The sequence below is a fragment of the Bos indicus x Bos taurus genome, chromosome 15 (genome assembly GCF_003369695.1).
Source record: "Bos indicus x Bos taurus breed Angus x Brahman F1 hybrid chromosome 15, Bos_hybrid_MaternalHap_v2.0, whole genome shotgun sequence".
NCBI classification, from domain to species: Eukaryota; Metazoa; Chordata; class Mammalia; order Artiodactyla; family Bovidae; genus Bos; species Bos indicus x Bos taurus.
Genome location: NC_040090.1, coordinates 26,638,333 through 26,659,621, shown reverse-complemented (window position 1 = coordinate 26,659,621; position 21,289 = coordinate 26,638,333). Strand labels below are relative to the sequence as shown.

The 21,289-nt window shown below is 40.5% G+C and overlaps 1 protein-coding gene across 1 annotated transcript in view; it reads right to left on the bottom strand.

The window, feature by feature from the left end:
- Positions 1-2,882: 2,882 nt before the first annotated feature.
- The window catches only part of SLC5A12 (solute carrier family 5 member 12), a 51,276-nt gene continuing 32,869 nt past the window's right edge, over positions 2,883-21,289 (bottom strand). The window contains exons 9-15 of the mRNA XM_027562799.1: positions 20,925-21,037; positions 15,203-15,270; positions 9,749-9,835; positions 7,690-7,856; positions 6,271-6,374; positions 5,947-6,074; positions 2,883-3,781 (exon numbers count right to left, since the gene is read on the bottom strand). Coding sequence (XP_027418600.1) covers positions 3,635-3,781; positions 5,947-6,074; positions 6,271-6,374; positions 7,690-7,856; positions 9,749-9,835; positions 15,203-15,270; positions 20,925-21,037 — 814 coding nt within the window. The 3' untranslated portion in view covers positions 2,883-3,634. The remainder of the gene's footprint in view (positions 3,782-5,946; positions 6,075-6,270; positions 6,375-7,689; positions 7,857-9,748; positions 9,836-15,202; positions 15,271-20,924; positions 21,038-21,289) is intronic.

Here is a 21,289-nt window from a genome sequence, read left to right as displayed (position 1 = left end):
CTTTCCTGTGGATCCCCATCTGCTCTTGGGTTTTTCACCTGTTCTTTTGGGGAGAATTAGGTGTGATCGCTATATTGACCTCTAAAATTTCTTGAAATGTGACTTCAGAATGCCATAGGTTCAATCACATGAGAGAAGACAGAGATATTTTTATAATAAATATTATTTCAATGTGCAAGTAAGTCATTTTATATTTTGGTAACACTCCAGGTGAAAGAATTAGTGACTGAAAAAGAAAAAGGATCCAAAAACTTTCTGGGAAAGTAGTAAGCTAGTGAAATATCTGTAGGAGAATTTGGAGTAAACTTTGTAAGAGAATTTGTGAGTAAAATGGAAAAATATAGGGTACCTTTTAGTTTTGCAGAATTCCAAGTGAAGTTCTGAATTTCATATATATAGCTATGTATGTATATATACACATACATCTATGTATTTATAGTGTGATGCTCAGTTGTGTCTAACTTTTTGGGACCCCATGACTGTAGCCTGCCAAACTCCTTTGTCCATGGAATTTTCCAGGCAAGAATACTGGAATGGGTTGCCATTTCCTCCTCCAGAGGATCTTCCCCACCCAGGAATAGAACTCACATCTCCTATGGCTCCTGCATTGGCAGGTGGATTCTTTACCACTGAGCAACAGGGATATCTCTTTATAGATAGAGCTACTGTTAATCTAATTCTTATCCTCAGATTTTTTTTTTTTTCCTTCTCTATCCCATTAACTGAGCCAATGAGGTTTGGCCCAGATTTCAACATCCACCCAATGTATTTTTCAAGTTCTAATTGATAAGAATGCCTTAACCACTAAATCATTTGGAAATAGTTGCAATTCTCAATTTACAAATCCTTAGAACAATACCTTCATTAACATGCTGTACCTCAAAAATATTTTTAGTAATTCTTTTCATTCTCATTTTCATATTATTTTCTCCAATGTACTCCCTTTCCCTTCTTTCCTCCTCTTTTCAAAATGTATTTTTCTCATCTCTATTGTATACCATAGCCAAATTTTCTCTTCTTCTCCCATTATTTCCCCTCTTGTTTGAAATTGGAGAAGAGAAGGCAAGCAATGGACTATGACTTATAAACTCCGGCTATATTTTAAATTCCTCTATTGATTGTTTTCCCTTCTTTCTAGTTTATCTCCCTGTTAATAAACACTATTTACATAACTTCCCCCCATCTCCTGCTTCTTTTAAAGTTTTCTCTTGGGTAACATTGACAAAACACAGCCTTGGGACTCCTTATCTCTATTTATTTGGACCATTTCTCCTTACTTTGCTGACATACTTGTTCTAGGCCTCTTCATCTTGCCTGGCCACCAAAATAAATACCTGGCCCCTGACCTAACAGACATCAGTTTGTTTTCTACTATCTTTCCTCTGATCTAGCATCTTTGGCACTGCCTCTTTTTAACCCTTTAAGGATTTGATTTCTTTTCTTCTTCCAAAAAGCTTTGACTGACTCTCCATTTGTTAATTCACTTTTTGATCTATAGTCTCCTCTCACTCCAGAACTTTAACGATTATTTTCTAGAATTCAACAACTAGGGTCTTTACTTCCATCTCCTTAACCTGATGGATCACAGTGAGTTTGCAGATATGAACTGAAGGAACAAAGTAGGAATCCTGTGGATGAGGCACTTAGCACCAAAGAAGACTCTAGGGCTACTGAAATCCCCTGTGGGTTGGTAAGCTATCTGTAAGTTTCTTTTGCACAGTACTGTCCTAATTCACTTCCTATTGGGGGCCTTTGCTCTTTACCCAGCTCAGTAGTAAAGAATCCTCCTGCCAGTGCAGGAGATGCTGGAGTGCAGGAGACAACAGAGACATAGGTTCGATCCCTGGGTCAGAAAGATCCCCTGCAGTAGGAAATGGCAACCCACTCCAGTATTCTTGCCTGAAAACTTCCATGGAAAGAGAAGCCTGAAAGGCTACGGTCCATAGTGTCACAAAGAGTCAGACATGACTGAGAAACTGAGCACTCATGCATGCACAGAAAAAGACTCCAGACTTCTTATTTAGCACAGTGTGAATTTTTCACTGTAAGGTGATAGATGAGAAGAAGAAATACTACACTAAGAACATAAAGGGAGCAGAGTATTTAGTTATAATTGTTCCCATTTACCAGACATACCAGTCTGTCCTCTTGTGTTGAGCAAAATTAATTTGAAGGCTTGATCAGGATAGCTGTAATAGCAAGAATGACTGGAAGAGGACTTAAAGGTGTGTGGGTGGGTTGGGGAGAGGGACTAAGAGCAATTGTGTTCCCACTGCACCTGAAGGATGAAGGGATGCAACATGTCTGCATATGTGTAAGGTATGGGGTTGGGGTGGACGTCATTCCCTTGTTTTATGTGCAGTGTCAGGGAAGCATTTAATATGCATCTCTCCTCCTGCAAATTCCAACATGTATGTGCTGTGTGTGCTTAGTCGCTCAGTCCTGTCCAACTCTTTGAGACCCCATGGACTGCAGCACCCCCAGGCTCCTCTGTCCATGGGGATTCTCAGGCAAGAAGACTGGAGTGGGTGGCTGTTTCCTTCTCCAGGAGATCTTCCCAACCCAGGGATTGAATCCAGGTCTCCCACATTGCAGGCAGATTCTTTACCAGCTGAGCCACCAGGGAAGCCCAAGAGTACTGGAGTGGGTAGCCTATCCCTTCTCCAGGGCATCTTCCTGACCCAGGAATCGAACTGGGGTCTCCTGCATTGCAGGCAGATTCTTTACCAGCTGAGCTACCAGGGAAGCTCAAACTTCAAGATATTTGATGGCTAAAAAAAAAAAAAAAAAAAACTACAAAAAAAAAATACCCAGCCAACAAACACACACACACAGTCCCTGGAACTTTATATAACACAAAGCAAAGAGACTGATTCTTGCACTCTGATGAAGTCAAGCCCAAATTTATTAAAAAAGAAAGTTGCTGGGGCACTTAAGTCTTGTTTATTTTTTCTCACCTGAAAGTGGGATCTTCCAAAGAATAATCTTCAGAATATTCTGGGGAACATTCATTTTATTTGTGGTCATCAGTTCAGTTCATTTCAGTCGCTGAGTTGTGTCCGACTCTTTGCGACCCCATGAATCGCAGCACGCCAGGCCTCCCTGTCCATGACCAACTCCCAGAGTTCACTCAGACTCACGCCCATCGAGTCAGTGATGCCATCCAGCCATTTCATACTTTGTCGTCCCCTTCTCCTCATGCCCCCAATCCCTCCCAGCATCAGGATCTTTTCCAATGAGTCAACTCTTCGCATGAGGTGGCCAAAGTACTGGAGTTTCAGCTTTACCATCATTCCTTCCAAAGAAATCCCAGGGCTGATCTCCTTCAGACAACCCCTCTTCTAGTACTGGAAACTACAAAGTCTACTAACCAATGTGCTTAGTCGCTCAGTCGTGTCTGACCCCATGGACTATAGCCCACCAGGCTCCTCTGTCCATGAGGATTCTCTAGGCAAGAATACTGGAGTGGGTTTCCATGCCCTCCTCCAGGGAATCTTCCCAACCCAGGATTGAACCCAGGTCTCCCGCATTGCAGGCGGATTCTTTACTGTCTGAGCCACCAGGGAAGCCCACTAAACATTAGGAAAGGAGTATGTGGACTGTGTGTATCTGTGTATCATGTGTGTGTGTTGCCTTAGAAATGGGTAATCTTCTCTAAAGCCATGTTGTCATAGCTTTTGTCCTTGGGATCGTAGCCTGGAACCAGGCTTTCTTGCTTGAGGCCGTTTTGTAAGACAGATTCAGCTCCTTGTTTCCAGGTACTGTCATTCTCAAGGTTTTCCTGAGGAAAATAGAGAGACACATATTAGTGGAACAGTCTTAATGTATCCCAAATCAAACTGAGGGAATCTTGCTCGCACCTTCCCTTTTGAAAAAGAAAAAAAGATAAATATGAAAGCAGCACAAATAACTCTGACCCAGGGCACTTCCCAATTGGTAGCTTTGATGCCTCAATCCATGTAGGTGCCATTTCTAATGATGATAATAATAATAATAATAACAGAGCAGTTTGGTGAGCTGGTGGCCCAGACAGTAAAGAATCTGCCTGCAATGCAGGAGACCCAAGTTCGATCCCTAGGTTGGGAAGATCCCTTGGAGAAGGGAATGGCTACCCACTCCAGTATTCTTGCCTAGAAAATCCCATGGACAGAGGATCCTGACATGCTAGAGTCCATGGGGTCACAAAGAGTCGGACACAACTGAGCCAGTAATTGCATCGCACAATGTATCAATGCATGGAGTGAAGACATTTATGTCTCTAGTACAATAGTCCTGTGAGGCAGTAGTATTACTTGCTTAGGAGAGACAAATTTGAGTCTCAGAAGGTGGTCACCCTCTTCCTTTCCATGAACAGCAAGTCTTCTGGTCACAACAGGGGCCCTGTATGCAAACTCTGCAGAAGGCTGCTCAGTGTTATTTCTTGGCAAAGGAGCCCAGTAGTGACAAGTAAGTGTTCCCTCCCACTCTAGACTCAGCCTTGAAAACAGAAGCTGCCTGCATCAGCAAGATTTCCCGTTTATCTCAGGAAATTTGTGCCCAGGATGATGTCTGTAAAGCAGTAAATAACATTATTCCTTTTTTTTTCTAGAACTTCCTCAAGCTCCATTTAGCCAAACAACACACTGCTTAGCCAGCTGCCTTGTCAGCAAATAGGCTGCCTTCCCATTCCAAGCCCCTGTCAAGAAGGTGCTCTCCTTAGCAAAAACTGTGAAACTCAGCTTTACTTCACATACATGTTATTATGGGCTTTGGGTAGGGGGGAAGCAGATGACAACTTAAGAGCTGTGATAAGGGCAAAGAGTCCCTCTCCTAGAGTACTGAAAGAGTGAAATATCTGGGCTTGAAAGAAAGATAATAAGCCCTCACTTTAAGGGAAAAAAATTCCTGCCTGTAATCTGACTGAGAGGACAGACATGGATAAAAGCAGCTGCAAACCCAACAGGAATCATTGCTTCTGTCAAGGTCCTGGCATTATCAGATGCCATAGTAACTCTGAGTGATTACTGTTCTTCTGCCAAAGCTGCCGCAGATGGTTTTGTCTCCAGTCCCTCTTCCCTATCTTAGACCGCTCTTAGAATCCTCCAGCAGAAACACCAACCTTACCCTTTTGTTGAGGGTGGCAATCCCTGGCTCCCCTGGGATGTCCCGGCCCTGCTTCCTATATCAAGTCAGTAAGTCCAATCTGGTTTGACTTCAGGCTGTTATGGTCATGGGCTGATGTGACCTTAATCATACTTGGACAGCATCTCTAGACCTTAATAGCAATGGGACAATTTCCCTCACCCTGTGTGGCCTAACCATGATTCTTGGAAGGATAAGAGGAGAGCTGGGAGATAGTATGTAACCTGCTGCTTCTCTGTCTGAGAAGTTCCACCAATAAATCTTACTTTATATTTACACTCCGTGACATACCAGACATGTTCATGTCCAGGTCACACTGCATGGTCTCCCCTTTGTTCTCAGATAAAAGCTGAAGTTCCAAAAGTGTGAAAGTTGCTCAATCATGTCCTACTCTTTGCAACCCCATGGACTATACAGTCCATGGAATTCTCCAGGCCAGAATACTGGAGTGGGTAGCTGTTCCCTTCTCCAGGGGATCTCCCCAATCCAGGAATTGAACCCACGTCTCTCACCTTGCAGGCAGATTCAGGGAAACCTAAGAATACTGGAGTGGGTAGCCTATCCCTTCTCCAAGGATTCCCCCAGGATCTTCACAACCCAGGAATCAGTCCTGGGTCTCCTCTCCTGCATTGCAGGTGGATTCTTTACCAGCTGAGCTACCAGAGAATTTAGCTGAGGTAACTGAAGTGGAAAAGCAGATTCTTTCAGATTGTCCTATCCACCAGCTACCTTCCCAACTCCCAGCCTTGCACATGGTTTAAATGGGCAGAAAGGGAATCCTTTTGAGCCAATTCACATTGTTCAGAAGCTCAAACATCAGCTTACCTGCTCTGTTCCACTGTCATGCTGAACTCCACACCAGCACAGTGTTTTGTATTTCTTAGACCAAAAGCAAAATAAATTGCAGACTGGTCTAATTAGCAGTGGTGGAATATCCTTGCCCTTTTGGAGACCTAATAATAAAAGGAAAAATGGATTAGGTGTTGCACGCTTCCAAGAGTTCCTTTAAGGATTGTCCATTTGAGAACTAGGTCAGTCTTTTTGTGGTGAACCCCAAATCATGCCTGTAAGATGGGTACCTCATTTGGCAATGCATAAGACTAGCCTATGTCTTCCTTGGCCCCAAGAAGAGGAAAGTATGTAACTGACCTGTTAGGAAGCTGATGATTACTCCAGCAGCTATGCATCCCAGGCAGCCCACGGTGCTGTAGTGCAGGTAGGAGAGGGCATACCAGGTCTCAGCGATGGCGGGTCTGTGAAGAACAGCAGCATATCCTCAGTTCTGAGTGTGAAGTCATGATTCACAGTGACTAAGAGGTTGGCTGAGGGCTCGGCATTTCTTAAAATGGTCTTCCCTGGCGGCTCAGTGGTGATGAGCCAATGATCAACCAGGTATGATCCCTGATTGGGAAGATCCCCTGGAGGAGAAAATGGCAACCCACTCCAGTATTCTTGCCTAGGGAATCCCGAGGACAGAGGAATCTGACAGGCTACAGTCTATGGGGTCACAAACAGTCGGACATGACTGAGCAACTAAACAACAATCTCTCAAAACCCCAAAGCTTATCTTTTTGCCATTTGATAGTTTTTTTTAAATAATTGACTGTAGAGTGTTTTATATTTCACTCAACTCAATCCATTCCTGCATTACAAGTCCTACTACTATACCACAATTGCAATAAAGACCATGCTTTCCATTTCAGACATTTACTAAGCCCAGATTTAGTGTCAGAAATTGTGACAGACACTGGAGATTAAAGATAAGTAAGCCACAAAGTCTACATATAAGAGTTAACAATCATAAAATAGACCAGCACCCCTTCGTAGAAGAACAACAAAGGATTTGGAAAATATTCAGAAAGAGTGTTAAACCCAGGCTGATATGTGAGATGATGTCTCGGCTTGTTTTTAAAAAATGCTGCTGCTGCTGCTAAGTCTCTTCAGTCGTGTCTGACTCTGTGCGACCCCATAGACGGTAGCCTACCAGGCTCCTCCATACTTGAGAGTCTCCAGGCAAGAACGCTGGAGTGGGTTGCCATTTCCTTCTCCAATGCATGAAAGTGAAAAGTGAAAGTGAAGTAGCTCAGTCATGTCTGACTCTTAGCTACCCCATGGACTGCAGCCTACCAGGCTCCTCCGTCCATGGGAATTTCCAGGCAAGAGTACTGGAGTGGGTTGCCATTGCCTTCTCCATTTTAAAAAATACTTAGCTGTTATTCAAGCAAAAAAAAAAAAAAAAAAAAAGGTTTGTTAGAGCCAGGATTCAGCTTTCCAAGAAAAAATATAGAATAAGCACAGGAGGAAGGAAGAAATAGCGTAGTGGACCTGAGAACTGAGACTTCCAATTAACGCTCTTGCCAAGTTCATCCTTGGGCACCAGGATGCAGAGGAATGCATATTTACGTAAAGCTGGAACGCTGGGGCACTCTTTATTGCTGGGTACCATCCAGAACAACTCTCTCTTAGGAGAGCAAGATGGTCTCCTCACACTTAGCATGAAGTATGCACCTTTCTCTAACTTGGTGACCGTCTCTCTGGGACCTGACGCCATCTTTAAGGTGAGAATACCTGCTGGACAGCACCGGAGGCACCGATTCCGTCACGTTTGATAGGCCACACTGGTCAGTCGACAAAGGCAAAGGCCACGTCTTAGAGGCTGGTGCAGGGTAAATGAAGGCCCCGATGGCCACCCAAAATGACAAGAGGATTCCGGTCAGAAGGCCTGCTAGGGCACCCTTGAAAAAGAAAAGCAAAAGTTAATGAGAGATCTGACCATTGAAAGATCAAAGCCATTGAAAGAATAATGAGATGAAAAGCCTTCTGTCTCAGACATTCTGGCTTTCTACCCCCAATCCTGGCCACTTGTGCTCAAAACAGCACACTGCCTGCCTTCAAACTCCCACAGTGAGCTTTATTTAGGAATACATTGTTCCTTAAATGAAGACATTGGAGGATTTTATTGTGGTCATTTTATGTAAATTTTAGCAGGATTTATTTTTCTCTTTTTGGCTTCTCCATCCTATCACTAAAAAATACTTGTTGAATCTCAGTTCCCAGAAGAAGAGTTTCAGAAATTCAGGAAAACCTCAGATAATGGAGACACTGGGGTCATTCCCTTGACATCCATTGTAGGTTGTGATATAGAAATTTTTATTCCCGTATCTCTTCCCAGGTGATGCTGGTCATGTCCTTGGACTCCCAAGTTTAGAGTTTTTGGTTTGAGTCTAAATGTTAGTCATGTCAGTTAAGGGTCATACTTCTTGATAAAAAGTTAAAAGTCAGTGAGTCACTCACTTCTCCTTCCAAGGAAACAGAATAACCCAGCAGGGATCAGGACCACCGAAAACTAAAACTGAATCTTGCTGGTCTCTGCCAGATAGCTGAGCTTTCTCTGTGACAGAAAACAACTTGTTGGTTTCTCTATTTACTCATAAAAATGTCTCTTCAGTTACAGCACCAGAATGTTCTGTTTGTTATTGTTTAGGGAAGCTAAAGCAATGAATGTGACTTGACTACTAGAGCCCTTGGACTACACCGCACGTTTGCTGTCACGTCTGACTCTGCAGGACTGTGGACTGTAGCCTAACAGGCTCCTCTGTCCATAGTATCTTCCTGCCAAGAATACTGGAGTGGGTTGCCATTTCCTCCTCCAGTGATCTTCTAGACCCATAGATCGAACCCACATCTCTTGCATCTCCTGCATTGGCAGGTGGATTCTTTATCACTAGTGCCACCAGATGCTATAAATTAATGATCAGAAAAGTATTTGCAATAACTGAGCATTGTATTATATTTCCAAATAAGTGTTCCTTTTTAGTTATTTTTACTACACAGTCATCCAACCAATATTTACTTAAGGACATACCATTAGCTTGTACTGGGGCTTCCCCAGTGATGCTACGTGGTAAAGAAGAAACTGCCTGCCAATGCAGGAGACATAAGAGATGTGCGTTTGATCCCTGGGTTGGGAAGATTCCCTGGAGGAGGGCATGGAAACCCACTCCAGTATTCTTTCCTGGAGAATCCCATGGACATAGGAGCCTGGCGGGCTATAGTCCATAATGTCACAAAGAGTTGGACACGACTGAAGTGACTTAGCACTCATGCACACACATTAGCTTGTATGGTATCTAGTATTTGTACCTTTGTCAAAACCAAGAATACCCAGCTATTAAAATATGTAGGCTGGTCTCCTCTCTCCTTCTTCAATTAGTTAATTAGCTTAATTAAGTTACTTATAATTTGGGGTAACTAAATATAGAAAAGAAAATTTACACTTTTAAAGTTTTCAAAGTTGGGTTTTAAATAAACTATTTCTGATCTTAGTATCTGTTTTATATTTCATTTTGTGGGCTCTTAATTTAGAGAAGACAACTTAAACCCTAAAGAGTTAGCATTGATGCCATAAAATATGATATTTCATGACTGGCTTTTACTTTGTTTTCTGCTCTTAATACAGACTCACAGATTAAGAGATTGGAGGGCTAGGGCTCTATTTAGATCTACTATGGAAAGAAGACCTCATTTTTTTCTGGCAAAGACAAATGGCCTTTCCAAGGAGGACTGAGACAAGAGTGGCTGGGCCCGATCTCAGCTGGAAGTGTGCAGAAGGGTGTGGGAGACTTACCTTCCAGTTCACAAAAGGGAACAGAATTCCCAGAGAGAACAAGCCCAGCATCGGCCCCCCACACATGCCGTGGATACTGAGGGCAGCCTGTGGAGCAAAGCAGATCAGATCAACAAACTATATTCCCCTGAATCTGTGGCCCACCCAGGACCAGCTCCCTTTCTTGGACATGTGGTGAAATACGGTCCTAGTCCTGACCGTGTGCTTTCTCAAAATTAATTATGTGCTTTCTCAAAATCATTTCTCCCTTCTGGGCTCATTGATAAGCATTACGTAAAAAAACAAAAATATCTATAAACATACGTGTGTGTGTGTGTGTGAACACAGACAATTTGGATTGAGTAGAATAAGTTTTCCCGCAAGCTGGAAATTACTGATTTGTTTATATTTTCTATCTTGTCAAAAAGCTTTTGTAGGGGGGTGGGAGAGAGGTCCAAGTGGGAGGGGATATATGTATACATATGACTGACTTGCTTCATTGTACAGCAGAAACTAACACAACATGGTAAGGGGATTGTAACACAGTTTTTAAAAAGAAAGCTTTTTTAATAATTTATTTAATAAATATATCTATAACTTGGTTGCATATCTTATGCAGTTGATCCAGTTGTTTTCATTTAGTTTGAACAACTCTATTATTTTGACAATAATTATTAACCCACTTTTGCTATTTCACCAGAATACCTCAAGGATGTTGCAGCATTAATTTGGAACATGGTGGGGAGACCATTGGATACTCCATATCCTATATCCCATTGTTATGGCTCCGTCTCCTTTGTATATAGAGGGAGTTTGGCAAATGCATTTCCATCTCTCTTAGCCATTAAGTTGTTGAACCCAGTGAATTGGCAATGGGTTTTAATTAAACTAGTTTTCTATCAACTTATATAGTTTTGTACCATAGCTTTTCAAAAGTCTTTAACATACACAGGCACTGATAAGCCTGGAAGGGAACATGTACTTAAGTATATGCATGCGTGCACACACAAACGCACACACAAACACACACACAAAGCTACTCTGCAATGCAACCCTAGTTCTATCCATACAACTACAGGGCTGTTAGATCAAGGGGCTGTGATAAGAATGCTCTAAACATTTTATACATCTTTTCTGTTTGTCAGGCACCAGCTCCATGTCTTATGTGTCAGATAATAGAGATGAACTAACTTGGCACTCTAAACAAATGATCTCATTTCATCCCCACAATTACCCTGCTTAGTTGATAGCACTAACTGGATTTTACAGATGAGAAATTTGGACTGAAACAAAGCATATTCAAGGTATACTCTCAGAATGTTGCAGAGGTGAGATTGAAAAGTCTGAAGTCAGTTTTGTTTGGCTCTAAAACCCATATTTTCTCTTCTAAAAGCAAGTCCCACCTAAAAAAAGACAAAAGCATGGACAACCGTCATGGTCTCCTTTTTTCTGTTTAAGGGAAAAAGTTCTTTGAAAGAGCTCATCACTAAGAGAATATTTAGATTCTCATTTTGACTTTGCCACATGTAAATATGATCTGGTGAAACTTCAGTTATTAATTCAGATTTATTTTACTTCAGAGAGTCTTCTTTCTCTAATAAAATAAAATAGAAGTAGGACCAAAGGGACTTCAAGTCCAATCCAGCTATAATATAAATTCTTTTGTCCAGAAAAATGAGCTACAATGCACTGTGATGATTGCTTTTCCAGGATAATTTTTAGAGAAATCAATGCCACAGATAGATCTTTGACAAGATGGAGATAGATAAAATTACAGTAGATACTCTTCCCCAAAGTCAATACTTAATAGTCTTCACATTTTCTCTGCTGATTGATAGTATTAATTTCTAGTTGCTATGGTTGCTGAATTTGGAAGCTAACTTACTAGCTATTATATGGGAGAATCAATAAATTAGGATAAATGTTTATTTCCCTTGTAGGAGAAAAATAATGATCAATCTTTTACAAAGTCCTTGGCCAATATGCTCTGGGTAAGGGGGAAGTCTTCATGTGATAAAAGAGAAATAAATCAAAGAGTTTCTGGATTTTAAAAATACATATTTCTGTAATATACAAAACCAACTTCAATTTCTTGTCTTTCTTTTTGTCATTAAGTACGTTTTATTGAAGGAAGACAGAGCTCATTTAATAGCCCCTACCCCAATGGCCAAATCTCTTTTAAGCCCCTGCTGCAAGGAGAGGATTGCAGCTAAAGAAATGTGTTTCAGTACGAGGTGTCCTAGCCTTCTCAGATGACAAATGGAAATCAAAATAACTGCTTCTAATACCTGCTTCCTAGGATTTTTGTGTGTGTGCCTGTTTGAGAGTATTCAATGTGGAATCCAATAGAATCTAAATAGAACCTGCACTCTGGAGCACATGATAATCACCCCTGAAATATTATCCACCATTATTATCATCTTACTATTATCTTCTTACCTCCCCTGTTGGTGAGCTCTCTGATCCCTGAGGTGTGTCATTTGATAGTTGGACTGTTTTGAAATCTAGAATGTACTTCTTTTTATAATACTTCGAAAGAAAGAAAGATCACCACCCACTCTCACAGAAAACAAACAGGCACTTTCTTAAATTGGGGAAAAATATAAGTGTAGAGATCGTGGTATGCATGGGAAGCCTGGAGTGCTGCAGTCCATGGGGTTGCAAACAGTCAGACGTGACTTAGCAACTGAACAACAATAACAGAGGCCATTGCAGCCCTCAGCAGAACTATTGAGTTGGCCAAAAAGTACATTCCAGTTTTCTGGAAGATCTTGAATGAACTTTTTGACCAACCCAGTAGCTGATGGCCATTAAGAAAGCAGCATAATAGATAGAATTACTTTTCCCAGAGAGAACTCCACAAATCATTAGTTACCAGATCTCCATTGGTTACTCTACTGATGTGGCTGACGAAGATCTGTCTAGTCAAAGCTATGGTTTTTCCAGTAGTCATGTATGGATGTGAGAGTTGGACTATAAAGAAAGCTGAGAGCTGAAGGACTGATGCTTTTGAACTGTGGTGTTGGAGAAGACTCTTGAGAGTCCCTTGGACTGCAAGGAGATCCAACCCAGTCCATCCTAAAGGAAATCAGTCCTGAATATTCATTGGAAGGACTGACACTGAAGCTGAAACTCCAATTCTTTGGCCACCTATTGTGAAGAACTGACTCATTTGAAAAGACCCTGATGCTGGGAAAGATTTAAAGCAGGAGTAGAAGGGGATGACAGAGGATGAAATGATTGGATGGCATCACTGACTCAAAGGACATGAGCTTGAGTAAGCTCCAGGAGTTGGTGATGGACAGGGAGGCCTGGTGTGCTGCAGTCCATGGGATTACAAAGAGTTGGACATGACTGAGCAACTGAACTGACTGATGCTACCTGCCCCTCCTATCATCTTCTCTCCCTGTAGATGATTCTATGGTCACATATTTAAAATGAAACAGCTTACTAGGTTTTCCCAGAGCCTTTGCTATGGTACTGTGTGCTGTAGCTTTCTGAAAGGGTAATGCATTGGAAAATTAAATGGTATATTATAGTTGTCTTTCTGCACCTGTCAAATCAGATGTCTTCAGAGAAGCAAGGAGAGCATTTTAGACACAAATCTCTCTCCTAGGAAACAACACATCAATGTGTTCATTTCTTGCCCACTGGCATCCCCTAAACTGTGTGAACTTTGTGACACACATTTTAACCAATCAGGAAAGGAAGCAAGCCTAGCATACTTATTTGAATAAGGACAAGCATCCCTCACAGCTCCCTCTTCATGGTAAGCTTGATGTGTTACACCAGTGTTGCAGGAGACCTTATCTATTCTGGAGCCTTTCATGCCTCAATGGCAAATAAGCTTAACATGGAACTATCTCTGGAAGAAAACAATTTATTGTTTCAAATTTTCACCAAATTGGACATGGTGATGCATCCTTAAAACAACATTGTTAATCAACACTACGCCAATAAAAAAAATAGACAGAAAAAAGAGTAAATAATGATTGTATAAAGGGGAGAAAACAAAGGGGCACAAAGCATCAGAGGTAACTTGGAAAATAAACCGTAAAAGGGGGCTTCCCCAATGGTTCACTGGGTAAAGAATCTACCTGCATCGCAGGAGACAAAGGAAACATTGGGTTTGATCCGTGGGTCAAGAAGATCCTCTGGAGAAGGAAATGGCAGCCCACTCCAGTATTCTTGCCTGAAGAATCCCCATGGACAGGGGAGCCTGCAGGGCTACAGTCCATAGGGTCGCAATGAGTCAGACATGACTTAGTGATAAGCATGCAAACCTTAAAAAATGCTGTTGAGGTCACTACAGACAGTCAGTTCTGCTGTGTGGAGGGGGAGATAGCAAAGTCCTCAAAAGTTGTAAAGAGATCAGCAAGTAACTGTCATTAAATAAAGCTCATACTTAGCACAGAGGACAGGACGTTTCCAGTCCCACAACTTCTCTTATAAAGACAGAGGATGAAATGGTTGTTACAGTACTAAACTACCCAACTCAGTTTCCTGTACTTCAAAAAGGAAATAATGGAACCTATGTAGAGAGTCATTGGAAGGATCAAGCAAGATCCACTGCTCTGGAAACTAAAACACATCCTATAAAAGTCAGTGATGACTATTCCCTCATTCTCACTCATTTATACATTTAAACAGCATGTATTAAAAACCTAAACCATGCCAAGAAAATATAAAGGATGTTCAAATTATACAAAGATGTGATAGGATTAAGATGGTTGATGTAGACTATGAAGATTGCTTATCTGATGATGTTTTGTGAGTTGGGCAATTTGAGGAAGGAAAAGGGGGAGCTCAGAAGACTTGGGTCATAAACATGGTTTAACTACTAACTAGCTGGGAGAACTTGAGCAGGATGTTTTCATTTTTTTCTGTATCATTTACAAAATAAATGTTGAAACAGATTATCAGCACTTTCTAGTGCTGACATAAGCACTGGAAGGTACTTCAGCACTGACTTCCCTGATGGCTCAGACAGTAAAGCATCTGCCTACAATGCAGGAGACCTGGGTTCAATCCCTGGGTTGAGAAGATCTCCTGGAGAAGGAAATGGCAACCCACTCCAGTATTCTTGCCTGGAGAATCCCATGGATGGAGAAGCCTGGTAGGCTGCAGTCCATGGGATCGCAAAGACTCGGAAATGACTGAGTGACTTCACTTTCCTTCACTTTCAGCATTGTTAATAGGTAGAGGTGGGCTCATTTTCAAGGTCTATCATGCTTTGGTTATATGAATTTGGGACAGTTCTTCACCTCTCTACTTCTTAGTTTCATCACCTGTGACATTAGTACATTACTCAAACTACATCTTAGGGAAGTGATGAGGATCAAATGAGGTAATACATTCGAGACTGCAGCTAGACCATAATAAGCATTCTATAAATGTTCATTTTAATTATTGATTTTACTAGTATGATTATCCTAGTTTTATTTAAGGATAATAAATTCTCAGATCTGTCATTACCTGTATGACACCACCCATGAGGGATGCAGCCACAGCTGTGGAGGTACATATCACGCCAAATAAAAGACCTGAAGAAAGAAAATGCATGACTGTCATCCGACCTGCTTTGAGGGATTTCTTGAGCTCCTACTCAGGGTCTTCTCTCATGCAAGCCATATTGGAAGGGGTCTTGGGAAGGATTGTCTACCCCATGTAGCTATCACAAACCCCAAGAAGGGCACTGATGAGAATTTCTCCCACAATACATGCTTTCCTCGGTCAGGCAGAATGAGCTGGAATCCAGCCTTGAGGAGGCTTCTCTCCAGGATTTAAGAAGAAAACTGTCATGTTGAAGCAACATGAAGATGCAGAAAGATCACTGGTCTACAGACTAATCCAGACTAAATTAGTGAGAATTAAGTCCATTTCACGGAGAAGGCAATAGCATCCCACTCCAGTACTCTTGCCTGGAAAATCCCATGGACGGAGGAGCCTGGTGGGCTGCAGTCCATGGGGTCGCAAAGAGTTGGACACGACTGAGCGACTTCACTTTCACTTATCACTTTCCTGCATTGGAGAAGAAAATGGCAACCCACTCCAGTGTTCTTGCCTGGAGAATCCCAGGGACGGGGGAGCCTGGTGGGCTGTCGTCTATGGGGTCCCACAGAGTCGGACACAACTGAAGTGACTTAGCAGCAGCAAGTCCATTTCAACCACTTACCTATAATCAGCTGAAGAAATTACTAACTTCTCTGGGATATATGTAGTTTTTCATCTTTAAAATAGCTAAATATCTATTCACTTTACCTCGTAGATTTTGAAAATCTGGAAATTTTTTCTGGTCTTTTCATGCTTTATTCATAACCTCCTCATGGGCCTCAGTATATTGCATAAGGATTTCTTTGTTTACATGGCTATGTTGGAGCACCATGAGGGTCATCAGGGTACCACGCTCTGAAGCATCTTACGCAGTGTGCCTCTAGCATCATAGGATCTTGCTGGATGAATCAGCATATCTTGGTTATCTTTTAAAGGTGATATCTTTTTCTAAGCCATATTTTAAAAAACAATTGTTTTCATACATCTTTGTTTAAAAACTACCTTAAAACTATTCAATTCCCATTAAAACCCATAGACTAAATGAGAAAGGGCGAGAGACAAGGAGCTGGAGATAGATAGAGACACATTGACAAAAATAGAGAAAATTATTTTTCTCATTTTATTTGAAATTCTCTCTCAGGTAAATATTTGGCTCAGTTCCCAATGTCACCATTAATTTCACTGAGTATGTCAAACACTTTCTAAATGCCAATGCTATAAATACCACTTTCCCCAAAGATCTCATATTCTAGGAAGGGATGACATCTAAATTAATTTATCCAAGAGTACCTGTTATATAGCAAGTACTATATGCTTGTTATTATTATTATTATTATATCAGATTTGGTATGTGACATCCATAATATTTATTATCAGGAATTCACTTTTAAGATGAAATCAGAGTAGCAACTTTGAAGCTGTATTTTCCAATCTCTCAATAAAACATAGAAAAACAAGGAAACCTACACAATAACAATAAAACCAAGTTTGACCAGTAAACCAATAAACTTGACCAATAAACTTTCAGAATTATAAAATTGCTCCCTTTATTTTTAAAGATGATAGATTAGACATCAGAAATAAATGTTTGCCCTAATTCTGTGTCACTTCATGATTAAGGAGAATTTCACCTGCCTGAAGAAAATTTAAAAGACATATTTTCTCAACTGTTAATTATCTTCTTGCTGAGCCAACAGTTATCTGTTTCAAATGGGATTCTAGGAAACCACCCCTCAATCCAAGGGTTCTACTTTTCTGTGCTGACTAGAGAATTGATTCAGTCCCTCTCTCCCCCAAATCTTTATACACCCACCAAATAACAATCAATAGCAACTTTCAAGGCAAGGGGCTTAGGGAAAATTGGTGGTGTTCCATGGAGACCTAGAGTGTATGGATCCACAGACAAAGCAGTAAATGTGCGCGAGAGAGAAAGCACCACAGTTTCAGAAAATCCTATGGATTTTCCCAGTGTTATAACAGCTTGGAGGATCAGAATAACCGTGAGCATAGCAGAAACTTCTACCCAGCATGTTCTTGAATATCTGCTAGAAATTGGGAATTGCATAAGAAATGATGCTCATCCACCTGCTATTAGCTGTATGTAACTCATTCTGCAAGATAGTAAAAAAAAAAATCAAGGCAATTCAATTACCCAGTTAACAAACATTTGTCAGCACCAATCTCTTGTTTGAGCATAAGTGAAAAGAAAAAAGAAAGATAGGATCCATGCCAAAATGTTGCCAAGGAAGGAAATGAATATATTAACTTAAAAGCTCAAATACAGAATATGTTTTCTGGAAATAATTTACCTTAAGAACCATAAAAAGTATTTAGAAACTATCTGGTAATTTCAATACTATGCAAAAACATGTGGACTCAATGAAGTGAAAAGTGCAGGTCAACAGAAAACAAATGGCAAGAAAAAAACCAGCAGGATAGGGTAAACACCTATAGTTTAGGTGAGGGTGAATCCAGGTGTGAGCAGAAAGGACTACAAGGAAATTGAAAACTATGGTGTTGACCAAGCACTTCTACTCCTTGGTATTTACTAAAGAGAAATGAAAACATGTTCACGAAAGACTTGTACAAGAATATCCATAGCAGCTGTATCAAAAGAACTTCAGACTTAAATAATCCAGGTACATCAATAGAAGTTAAAAAAAAAAAAAAACAGTGTATCTATACAATGTCATACTACTCAGCCATAAAAAGGGATGAAATACTGATACACAAAACACTATGAATGTATCTCAAACATATTGTGCTGAGTGAAAGGAGTCTTACAAAAACAAATGTGTACTGTGTGATTCTATTTACCTAAAATTCTGCTGCTGCTGCTGCTGCTAAATCGCTTCAGTCGTGTCCGACTCCGTGCGACCCCATAGACGGCAGCCCACCAGGCTTAGCCATCCCTGGGATTCTCCAGGCAAGAACACTGGAGTGGGTTGCCATTTCCTTCTCCAGTGCAGGAAAGTGAAAAGTGAAAGTGAACTTGCTCAGTCGTGTCCGACTCTTCGCGACCCCACGGACTGTAGCCTACCAGGCTCCTCAATCCATGGGATTTTCCAGGCAAGAGTACTGGAGTGGGGTGCCATTGCCTTCTCCAACCTAAAATTCTAGAAGAGTTAAAACTAATCTATGATGAAAAAATCATTACTGCCTCTGGAACGAAGTGGGAGTAGGAATTGACCAGAATAACCAAGAGAGAACTTTCGAGGGTGATGGTAATAATTTATATCTTTAGTGGCTGAGTCACACAGGTGTATGCATTTTTCAAAACTCAGCAAATGCTTACTTAACATTTCTCCACATCATTGTGGATAAATTTTACACTTAAGAAACTTTAAACAATTATTGAATTCTAGTTAATAATATGCTAAAATAATTAGAGGGAAGTGTACTGATGTCTGGATTTACTTTTAAATATATCAAATATATGATGGATTAATAGATGGATAGAGAGTTAGATGGATGTGTGAAAAATCAAGTTCAATAAAACATTAATGGAGAATCTTGGTGGTATATATACAGGAGATCATGATAAATGTCTTTAAACTTTGCTGTGTGATTGTAGTTTTAATAGTAAAATGTGAGGAACAAAATACTATAGCAGAATTCAAATCACTATTATTAAGAAATTTATTTTGTGGAATACTTATTACAATAACACAGAAAAAATTTAAGCCTTTCAAGTACACAGAGGGAGAGGAAAAAATTATGAAAGCAAGAGAACGTGAAGAATATGGACAACACAAACCACAGATTAGAGAAACATTTAAGAATGAGGATACCATAAAATCATCAATATTTGAAGGTAATAACCATACTTACTAGAAAATCAATTAAAATTTGGGGGATAAACAAGAGTTGTGCCAATGGCCACATATGTGCTTTACAAAACAAATGAAAACAAAAACTATAGCATTTTATTCAACCTGGTAATTTTCTTTTGGAGTTCCTGACTAAGGAAAAAAAATAAAGATACGATAAAAAATTATGCATATGGATTTCATCACAGTGTTACCAAAAAAAAACTTCAAACTAACAGCATAAAAATGAGTCATTTTGTAAAACACTAAGCAATCACTCAAAATCATGCTCTCAAAGAATACATTAAATGGCACAGGAAGGTGCTCAGTATAGCATACTAGAAAAAAAAAATAACCAGGAACAAAATTATACATAATTTTATTTTAAAAGCACATATACTTTCCCAAATTACCTACATTTCCTATAGTAAGTAGGTGTATAATTTGTTTATACTTAAAAAGAAGTAAATTTTGTAAAATTATAATTCAATATAAGTGCTACAGTGATTATAAATATAAAATGTGATTATATGATTAAGCAAAGAGCAATTATCTTTTGAGTTAAGGTTACCGGGAGTTTGGTAATAAAGGATTCTTTAGGAAACAATTTGACTTTATTAGACAAGCGGAGTGGCCATATTGAGCTAAATGTCTTTGTCTTTGGAGGAACAAATAGGATCAATATATGGCATAATCAAGAGGTGTTGATGTGGTGAATCTAGAGTGTAGGATGAACACAGGAGAATGTCAAATATAAGACTGGTGAAAGCTAAGCTAGCCAATCATTCTTTCTTGATACCCTCCTGGTTTCCTGGGACCTTTGGAAGTGTAAGAATTTATATGTGATTCTGTTTGCTAGCATTTCTTGAGAATTTTTGCATCTATGTTCATCAGTTCTATAGGTCTGCAACTTTCTTTTGTTGTGATATCATTGTCTGATTTTGGTATTAGGGTGATCTTGGCCTCATAAAAAGAACTTGGGAGTGCTCCTTTCTCTACAATTGTTTGGAACAGTTTGAGAAGGATGGGTGGTATCTCTTCTGTAAATGAATGATAGAACTCACCTGTGAAGTCATCTGGTCCTGGACTTTTGTACATTGTAAGATTTTTAATCACAGTTTCAATTTTATTGCTTGTAATTGATCTGTTTATATTTTCTATTTCCTCCTGGTTCAGTCTTAGAAGGTTGCATAGTGGGGAGAGTGGGAATGGAAGGGTGGGATGAATTGGGAGATTGGGATTGACATATATATGTTCTTTGGTCACTTAGTCTTGTCTGACTCTTTGCAACCCCATGGACTGTGTAGCCCATCAGGATCCTCTGTCCATGGAATGTTCCAGGCAAGAACACTGGAGTGGGTTGCCATTTCCTATTCTAGGGGATCTTCTTGACCCAGGGATCAAACTCTGTCTCTTTTTTCCCTGCATTGGCAGGCAGATACTTCACCACTGTGCCACTGGGAAGCCCATATATACACTACCATGTGCAAAATAGCTAGCTAGTGGGAATCTCCTGTATAGCAGAGGGAGCTCAGCTCAGTGCTCTACGGTGACCTAAATGGGTGGGATGATGGGCGTGGGGTGGATGGAAAGTCCAGTAGGGATGGGATATATGTATACATATAGTGATTCACTTTGTTGTGCAACAGAAACTAACACAATATTGTAAAGCAACTATACCCCAATTTAAAAAAGGATTTATATGTGAGATTACTCATGTATCTCCATGTGCACTTGTGCCTGTCAGTATGCACTGAATAGAGTGTGCAGGATTTTGACATGTACCACATATACATTTCATGATACGGAATAGAAGATCCACCGGCTGTACCTACATAAGCCTTTACTGATCCAGGTGCTCAGCTTGTCAGAGAGACGAGGAAAACAGCTCTTGACAAAATCCTCAAAGGTCACTGTTGCTAAGGCATTGATGCTGGCAGCCACGGTGCTATATGGAGACAAAAGCGAGAACATAGCCCAAACTAAATAAAGCTGACCGGCCTGCCCTGGCATCCAGGGTAAATAGACAAGGCAAGGCTCTAGACAAAATAGACCTATGTCCTTATTCTGGATCTCTGGGGAACTACAGGGCCTCACTCACCAAAGCTGCTTCTGTGTTTAAAGCTTTTCACTTTCTTCCTCTAATTCCAGTGAAGAAGCTAACCTTTCATTCTCTAACTCCCACTGATTTCCCTAGACC